Source organism: the organism of the source record quoted next, unplaced genomic scaffold (genome assembly GCF_019419815.1).
Source record: "Pyrus x bretschneideri cultivar Hongxiangsu unplaced genomic scaffold, Pyrus_bretschneideri_v1 Contig14, whole genome shotgun sequence".
NCBI lineage: Eukaryota > Viridiplantae > Streptophyta > Magnoliopsida > Rosales > Rosaceae > Pyrus > Pyrus x bretschneideri.
Window position 1 is genome coordinate 8,148,256 of NW_025999435.1, and position 9,536 is coordinate 8,157,791.

Genomic DNA, 9,536 nt, shown 5'->3' on the forward strand with positions numbered 1-9,536 from the left:
CGTCAAACTCACGGCGGTACACAACATGATTTTGCCAACAGACGATGTGGATGCAAGCTTGTTATGCTAATTTCTGATGCTAATTTCAATATGAAATTTCATCGGTGCAAGTGTAAGATTCCAAATTCCAGTGCCAATGCCAATGCCAATGTAGTGCAAGATTCCAATGCCAGTGCTAGTGCCAGTACAAGATTCCAATGTCAGTGCCAGTGCAAGATTCCCATACCAATTGCAAACTTCTGAACAAATCAATAAAAAACCAATTCACCATGTACACAACGTCACTTGAGTGGTCACCAGTCCAAACATTTGAACTATCATTGTGGTGAGCAACTACAAACAAGCCATACAGCATCAACAAACTCATTATGGGCCTCCAAACAAACTAAGCCCAACAACAACTTCGAACAAGAAGTCTTAATAGCAGCAACATGTGAGCCCAAAACATTAAAAAAAAACAACAAATTTTTTTTTCTCCTTGACCGTGTGGGTTTTTTATTTTTATTTTTTTAATTTTTTTTAATTTTTTATCTTCTTCTTTTCTCATTCTTCCTCTTTTTCCTTTTTGTGTAAACAAGTGTAGGAACTCTAGTGCAAAACGCGTGGGGTGCAAAAGGTGCGAATGCAGTGCAGGAAATGGTGTGGTGATGCGGTTGGTGAGATGTAGATTAAAGCGGCAGCGATGAGGGCTGTGCAAGTATGTGGTCACGACGGTGGAGATGGATCCAGACTGGGAAACGATGCGAGATACCCGCAGATGCGAGATGATGGTGTTGAATGGTGGTGGTTTCATATTGGTGGACAGTTGCAGATACATGTTTATTAAATTTGTTTTGCAAGAATCAGGAGTTTAAATGGAGATGAACTCAATCCAAGTGGTTCTCAGTTCTGGGCTTCGTCAACACCTGCGAGTGATCAGGACAAATACGGACAGCGGGGAAGGAGCAGAAGGCTATCAGATGCAAACTAACTTTTTTCTAAAACACATTTTTTTCAGACTTTTTTTTTTCTCTCTTGCAAACTATAAATCAGACAACTAAACAATCTAAACATGAACAACGATGGACACAGATAAAATAATAGAACCCTAACTAATGGATAACATATGCGACGAACAAATGAATATCAAACAAGTATTGACACACAATCCAGCACATCATAACAATTTTCTATTTGCTTAGTGTAACAAATTGTTGTCTTAGTGTAATTAGTTATACTTGATTAGGTGCTAATTATGATTAGCAGGTGTATATATACACACAGTTGTAAAGACTCATTCATTCAATGAAACAGAATCTTTCATAAATCTCATATGGTATCAACTGCCTTTGTTTAACTGCCTCTTCACGATCCTTTCCACCTTTTAGCAATTTTCATTGATCTTCGTCTCTCGATTAATTCTCTTCACGCTTTCATTTGCGATTTTCTTCAGTTCTTGATCAATTCTCCATCTTTTCGATCTTTAATGTCTGTTTCTCTCTATGTCTCTGATGGAATCTTCGGCTTCTTCTCCAGAGAATCCTAGCATTCTTGTCCCAAATTCATCTTTGATGAACCCTAACCTTAATTCCCCAATTTCATCTATTTCTTCAATCACAATCCAAAACATTAGTCGTATGGTTCCCACAAAGCTTAAATGAGACAATTATCTCGTATGGAAGGCACTTTTTGCTCCAATCTTTCTCCGTTACAAGCTAACTGGAATTCTTGATGGCACTGAAGTGTGTCCACCGCCATTTCTTCTTGACAATCCTGGCCACAGCACCTGTGCTCCGAATCTTGCCTTTGAAGCTTGGTATGAGAATGATCAAAACATCCTCATTTGGTTAAATTCCACTTTATTTGAAGAAATCATACCTTTCACCGTTAGTGTATCTTCATCTCGCGAATTGTGGATCAATCTTGAACAACGCTTTGGTGGAGTCTCTGTTACACACATTTACCAATTCCACACTCGCCTTCGCTCAGTTCAGAAAGTTGATCTTTCAATCTCTGAATACATTCAACAAATCAAAAGTATTTCGGATGCTTTAATGGTTGTCGGTGTGCCAGTTTATGATCATGATCTTATTGTTGTTACGCTCAATAGCCACTCTGATGAGTACGAGTCCTTCATTGACTCTATAATGTTGCGAATTTCCTCCACAACTCTTGATGAACTTCACGGTTTATTGATCAACAAAGAACTCTTTATGAGTCAAAAGAAGAAATCTGTTGTTCCTTCTGTTACAAAACCTTTTCATGCCTATGCTGCTTAGTCTCAACGTTCTCAGGCTTCGATTCTTCCAACGCCTCAATTTATTGCATTTCCTCAAGCATTTGATACTCCATATTCCAACTAAAATTCTTTTAAGAATTATCGAGGCAGCAATTGTGGCAATAATCGTGGCAACAATCGCAGTTTCAACAATTCTCGTGGGACTGGTAATTTTCGAGGCAACTCCTACAATCCAAGTCATTATTCAGGAGGCTCAAATCGATAATACTCTGGTGGCCAAGTTCCCTATCAAATTTGTCACTCTTAGGATCATGAAGCAATTGACTGCTTTGAATGCATAAATCATGCGTTTGCTGGGAAAATTCCACTAATTAAATTAGCAGCAGTGTGTGCTCAGACCACTGCTAAATCTACCTCTTCTGCCTAGATTTTGGACTCTAGAGTTACCTCGCATATCACGAATGATATCTCTGCCATTCATTCTTCTATGCCTTATCATGGTGAAGACAAGGTTTATATCGATGATGGTCAAGGTATGCCCATTCACCACACTAGCACTTTTGTTCTTAAAACTCTAACTGCAGCATTTAAGTTGAACAATGTTCTCCATGTTCCTCATATGAAGTTTAATATCCTCTCTTAAGTTGAACAATGTTCTCCATGTTCCTCATATGAAGTTTAATATCCTCTCTGCATATCAATTTTTAAAGGATAATTACTATCAATTAATCCTTGAATCTGATTGTTCTACAATCAAGGACCGTTCTATGGGGATAATGCTTTTTCAGGGCCAGTTAGCTCTGGCTTCCTTACAACTTTAGCATAAGAGGCTTGGACATCCCTCTTCTGCAATCTTCCGGAAGATATTAAGTAGAAATAAGCTTGCTAACACTAGAAAACAATCTATATCTTTCTTTTGTCAAGATTATGCAATTGGTAAAAATCATAAGTTGCCATTTTCTGTAAGCACTAGCAGTACTACTCATAGTTTAGAACTTGGTCACTGTGATGTTTGGGGCCCTGGTCATATCTCCTTTGTTAGTGGATATAAATTCTATGTTTTGTTTGTTGATGAGTTTACCAAATATAGTTGGCTATTTCCTTTGAAGTTCAAATCTGAGGTCTTCTCCATATTTGTGCATTTCAAATCATATCTTGAGAATTTGACTGGAAACAAAATTAAGACTCTACAATCTGATTCAGCGGGTGAGTTTACATATTCTCAGTTTAGTTCATTTCTTCTCCAACGTGGTATTTTGCATCAATTCAGTTGCACTCACACCCCAGAGAAAAATGGGTGTGTTGAAAGGAAACATAGGCATTTAACTGAGACCACTCGAACAATGCTTGCTGCTTCCAAAGTTCCTCACAAATTTTGGGCTGAAGCTTTCTCTAGTGTAATTCATCTAGTTAACAGATTGCCAATTTCTGGTTTGGATAAATCACCATGGGAACTTCTTTTTCAAAAGCCTCCAGATTACTCAAGGTTAAAAGTTTTTGGATGCAGTTGCCATCCTTAGCTCAAACCTTATGTTTCTTCTAAACTTGATGGCAAGAGTACACCATGTGCCTTTCTTGGTTATAGCCTGCAGCATAAGGGGTATAGATGTTTAGATATGCAAACATCTCGGGTCTATATTTCCAGGCATATTTTGTTTAATGAGAGTCATTTTCCATTTCATCAAAAATCTCTTCAACCATCTACCCAATACTCATTTTCTGTTCCAGATTCATCCTTTATTTTACCCTTTCCCATTACTTCACCTCTTACTGCATCTACTGTACCTTCTCCTATATCATCTTCTCTGTTACATTGTTCCAACTCTACATCTTCACATCTTGCCTTTCAATCAGTTTCTCCACCTTTTATTCAACCATCTGTTTCTCCATTCCCCCTCCACCTCCCACAATACTCACCCAATGATAACTCGATCCAAAGCTATAATCTTTAAACCAAAGGCTTTAACAGCAACCAAACACCCTATTGATCTTGCCCAATTTGTTCCTACTACATATTTACAAGCATCTAAGCATGTTCACTGGAAACAGGCTATGTTAGAGGAGTTTCAGCTCTATAGTATACTGGTACATAGACTCTTGTTCCATCTTCTACTCATCAGAATTTAATTGGTTGTAAATGGGTTTTTAGAATAAAGAGGAAACCTAATGGTTCTGTGGACAGATACAAGGATCGATTAGTAGCCAAAGGTTTTCATCAACAAGAAGGTGTGGATTTTAAGGAAACTTTTAGCCTTGTTGCAAAGCCAGTGACCATTCGGATTTTGCTAACATTGGCTATTCAGTTTGACTGGTTCTTGAATCAACTGGAGATTAGTAATGCTTTTCTCCATGGTTCCCTCAAAAATGAAGTATTCATGCAGCAACCTCCAGGCTTTATTGACTCTTTTAAGTCTTCTTATGTTTGCAAGTTAAATAAATCGCTTTATGGGCTCAAGCAAGCTCCTATAGCTTGGTATGACAAACTGTTTCATGCCCAGTTATCTTTTGGTTTCTCTAACTCAAAATCTGATTGCTCACACTTTGTTACATTCTCTCATTCATTAGTGATTATTTTGGTCTATGTGGATGATATATTGGTCACTGGTCCAAATCCTTCATTCTGCAAGGATTTTATCACTTAACTTGGTAAATTGTTTCTAGTTAAGGACTTAGGCCCTCTTCATTATTTCTTAGGCCTGGAAGTCCATAGATCTTTAGAGGGAATTTTTCTTTCTCAAGGGAAATATGCTTTTGATTTATCACCGTGTTCAACACCACTTGGTAGTTAGAAATTAGATCATGTTGGCTCTTTTTTATCTGATCCTCATGAATACAAGTCCATTGTTGGTGCTCTCCAATATTTAACATGGACACGACACTTATCCTTCGCAGTTAATCAAGTTTGCCAATTTCTCATTGTCAACAAGATACACATTATCAAGCTGTAAAAATGATCCTCATATTTCTTAAGGGTTCTGTCAATCAAGGGTTATGGTTTAGAAAAAGTCCTTTACATCTCACTGCTTTCTCTGATGCTGACTGGGCTGGCTGTGTTTATGACCAGCGTTCCACCAGTGGCTATTGTGTGTATTTGGGCAGCAACCTTATCAGTTGGAGTGCTAAAAAGCAAAGCACAGTTGCTCGCTCTTCCACAGAAGCTGAATATTGTTCTCTAGCACTTACTGTAGCATAAATTACATGGGTTTGTAAGATTTTCAAAGACATTGGCTTTCCTTTATCCAAAGTTCCTGTCTTATGGTGTGATAATGTCTCTGCCATCTCCCTCTCTTCGAATCCATTTTTTCATGTTCATACTAAACATGTTGAAATAGATTATCACTATATTCGGTAGTACTGTCTCATCTTCTTCATGTTAAGTATGTGCCTACTCAATATCAAATTGCTGATATTCACACAAAGGCTCTCTCTCTAAAGCTCAGTTCAACACTTTGTAGTCCAAGCTTTCTCTCAGATTACCTCCTGTCAGCTTGAGGGGGTGTATTGACACATAATCTAGCACATCATAACAGTTTTTTGTTTGCTTAGTGTAACTAATTGTTGTCTTAGTGTAATTAGTTATACTTGATTAGGTGCTAATTATGATTAACAGGTGTATATATATTTATATATATACACAATTGTGAAGACTCATTTATTCAATGAAACAGAATCTTTCATAAAACTCATAACAAGCAAATCAAATCACGAATGATCTAACTTGCTCTAATACCAAGTTGAATATCAGAGTTCGCGACAAATAAGACTAACAAGAGTATTATTAAACAAATGAGAATGTTGAAATGGCTACAGAATCCCAAGAGACAACGTCGTGAGTAACTTATTTCTCAAACTAAATTACAAGCAATATTTATAGATAATTAAACCTAAGAAACACTAACTCGGATGGGCTAGACTCAATTCCTAAACTAACAAGGAAAACCCAAATACTAAAATAAACATAAATACTAATATTTTCCAACAAATATGACTTTATATTTAAAGTTTATACATTTTTTAAGATATTATATTCTCCAATTTGGGTTATTGCAACATAATGAAGAACCAAAGTGAGGGAAGCACAATAAATGGTGTAATATAGCTATATTTTAATGGTTAAAACGTATACAAAGAACTTGTAGCTTAAATGGTTAAAATGTTTATATCTATAATTCTTTTATCAAATAATATTAAAAAAAGGAAAATTTGAATACAGTATATCAGATGTAAGAATAAACATTCTTAATCATGTATGCTACAAATGTCTTATAACGTTTATCACTATATTTGAGACACCGTATATGATTTTAAATGTAGACCTTAGCATAATATAGGATTACAGTCGGTCATATGCACATGCACGATATACAGTTGAATTATGCCTTAAGGAATTTCATGCCAAAGGCAAGGTCTGACACAATTAGCAAAAGGAATTGAACCTCGTGGTCCAACGTTTTAGAGAGAAGCAAACATCTGTGATGGATATGTCATATGAGTCTGTCTGACCTCGTTTGCAACCATGATGTTTAGTGGTGTTAATATCTGACAGAGATAATCATATTCCACGTCTTTTCTTCGGATCTAAATCAATCAACGGTAGGCATTTTGTCTCCTCACTCTCGAAGGACTGTGCGCCCATCAAGCTTCAGAACCTAGTTTTAAATTGGGCTCCCGGGTGATTTATTTGTTCTGCAGTTCAAGTAGCCAATATCAACAATAACAAAGCATTTTTTCACTAAGTAGGGTCAACTGTATGAATCTTAGAACACCTCGTGCTTGCTTCTATGCCACGTCTTCCATTAGATTCAAGTACTCTAAGTCTTTTCTTAGAGTCTCTTCCAAAGTATTTCTAGGTCTTCCTTTACCCTTTCGGCCCTGAACCTTTGTCCCGTAATCGCATCTTCTTACTGGAGCGTTAGTAGGCCTTCGTTTCACATGTCCAAACCACTGTAACCTATTCTCTCTTATCCTTCCTTCAATTTCAGCTACTCCTACTTTACCTCGGATGTCCTCATTCCTAATCTTATCCTTTCTCGTGTGCCCACATATCTAACAAAGCATTCTCATCTCTGCTACACTCATTTTATGTACGTGCTGATGCTTCACCGCCTAACATTCCGTGTCACGCCCTGATCTCGACATACGTCCAGGATCGACATGGGACGTCACCAAATACCTGTATCTCTAACATACCCTACCTCAGGGATACGGGCAAAGCATAACTCGAGATCCAACTGCGTAATAATTTTTCGTATACTTTATGGTTGCATCTAACATCCTTGTCAGACTGCCTATGTACCTTAAACAGGGATTAAGCCATTCGTAGTTCGTCTTTCACTACACTCAAACATTCATCGCATATCTCACTACATCTCAACATAATACCACAATTCAAGCATGTAGCACCTTAAGGAACATTCAACGAAGCACAATAATATTCTTTAGTCATCTTGCCATTCACCTACACATTTGCATTCCAACACCATTCAATAATCACACCAATCAATAACACATACAATACATCGAAATGTAGGGTTAGAGCGACACGGTTCAACCGAAGCCTACATCTCTGAAGCTGAAATCAAATCCAAGGAATCAATGAGTCAAATGATGCAATTTCAGACCACTCAACAAAACCTATCAATATCGGGTTCCGGACCATTCAACGGAACCAAGACACCAAAGGGAGTTCCAGACCACTCAACGGAATCTAAACCAGGATATGATTCTAGACCACTCAACAGAATGCAAACTAGGATACGATTACGGACCACTCAATGGAATCGCGGAGTAGAAGGGATTCCGAACCTCTCAACGAAATTCTAGTGGATACGATTTCGGACCACTTAACAGAATCGCGGAGTACAATGCATATCGAACCACTCAATGAAATACAAGCTAGATACGATTCCGGACCACTCAACTGAATCGCAGATCACGAGGGATTCTGAACCACTCAATGGAATCAAGACGGAGTAAGGAACCCGACCACTCAATGGAACCCCAATGGATACCCAGTTCCAGATCACTTAACGGAACCGAGCGGAAGTTCAAGGAATATAGCAACACTCAAAGAACAAGACATGAAACAAGTACTCAAATACAAAAGCTCAACAAAACAAGAAATGGAACAAAGCACAAGGTACACAATTAGAACAGCTTAATGAAACGAGAAATGAAATAATGATACAACATGTGAAACAAGTCTCGAAGCAACAAACCCCATGACAATGGGTTCATGGTCCACTCCTAGCCCTCACATTTCATCACATCATACCAATCATGCGAATCAAACCACATTTCAAATATGCACGTCAAATCACACTTTATCAAACAATTCAACAAGCAGTTTGATAGGATTAAATGCACACCACAAAGTAGCACACAAATGTCCTATTAATTTTCCTTATTAACAATAATATTTGTCAATTGTAGGATATGAAAATAAGGGTCTTTCCCGCAGAAGATTGTTTTATCTAACTACTTAAAATGTCACAAAAACTGGGCTGCTGTCCCTACTGACCAGCCACCGAAAAATAATTATTAGACTGACTTACACTTATCTAAAGTCTACAAAATTTTATATGAAGATACTAGACACACAGAGCTACACTCATACAAATATTTGGGATTTTTGGAGTTGATTTGCTATTTAAATTAAATCGAACAAAAACAGAACAGAGACAGATTTTTGAGTAGTTCGCAAATTAAGAAAAACGAGTTAGGGGAATTACTATCCACCACCAAATAATCATGCAAACATGTTATGTTTCATTCAAATTCCTTCTATTTTTGGATGAAGATGCTCAAGTTGGCTCAATGTTAGAACCCAACCTATTACTCTTTCTTATGTAATATGTTAAGAGAATGGTGCTTTCAACTTAACTTAGTCCCTAACATGCAATCTAAAATGGTGTGTTCATAGATTTAACAAGTAGAAATCATTAAGAACGAAAAGAGTTTGAGTCATCACAAGGCATCGTAAGTACTGGCGTTGTCTTACTTATCCTAGAAATTGGTTCACATGTTAATCGCAATTAACAAGTACTACTCTAGAACATATGTAGGTCCTCATTCGACAAGGGCAGGCACACACATATTCATAGCATTAGAATCCTAGATATGCTTACTAAGTATGCATCCATAGAAAACACAAAAAGAATTCATCAATAAGACAAGTAGTGAACAAATTTTCATCCATTTGTAAAAGTAATTCAAACGAAATGTCATAACAAATTTGCAATCATATTCGGGGCTTCAAAACAGCCCCTAACTACTAAAAATTAGTTACACATAATTCTCAAATTAAACCAAAAGAAAG

The 9,536-nt window shown here is 37.2% G+C and overlaps 1 protein-coding gene across 1 annotated transcript; it reads left to right on the top strand.

Annotated features, from left to right (window-relative positions):
- Positions 1 to 682: 682 nt before the first annotated feature.
- LOC125475162 lies at positions 683 to 2,258 on the top strand. The gene is made up of 2 exons (XM_048579535.1): positions 683 to 817; positions 1,662 to 2,258. The coding sequence occupies exons 1-2, from the start codon at positions 683 to 685 to the stop codon at positions 2,256 to 2,258; spliced, it is 732 nt and encodes a 243-aa protein (XP_048435492.1).
- The last annotated feature ends 7,278 nt before the right edge of the window (positions 2,259 to 9,536 follow it).

Excerpts from the sequence above, each read along its gene's own strand:
- LOC125475162 (XM_048579535.1), top strand. The coding sequence starts at position 683 with ATGAGGGCTGTGCAAGTATGTGGTCACGACGGTGGAGATGGATCCAGA. Across the intron at positions 818-1,661 it reads GTGGACAGTTGCAGATACAT|GCACTTTTTGCTCCAATCTT; the intron begins GTTTATTAAATT and ends CTCGTATGGAAG.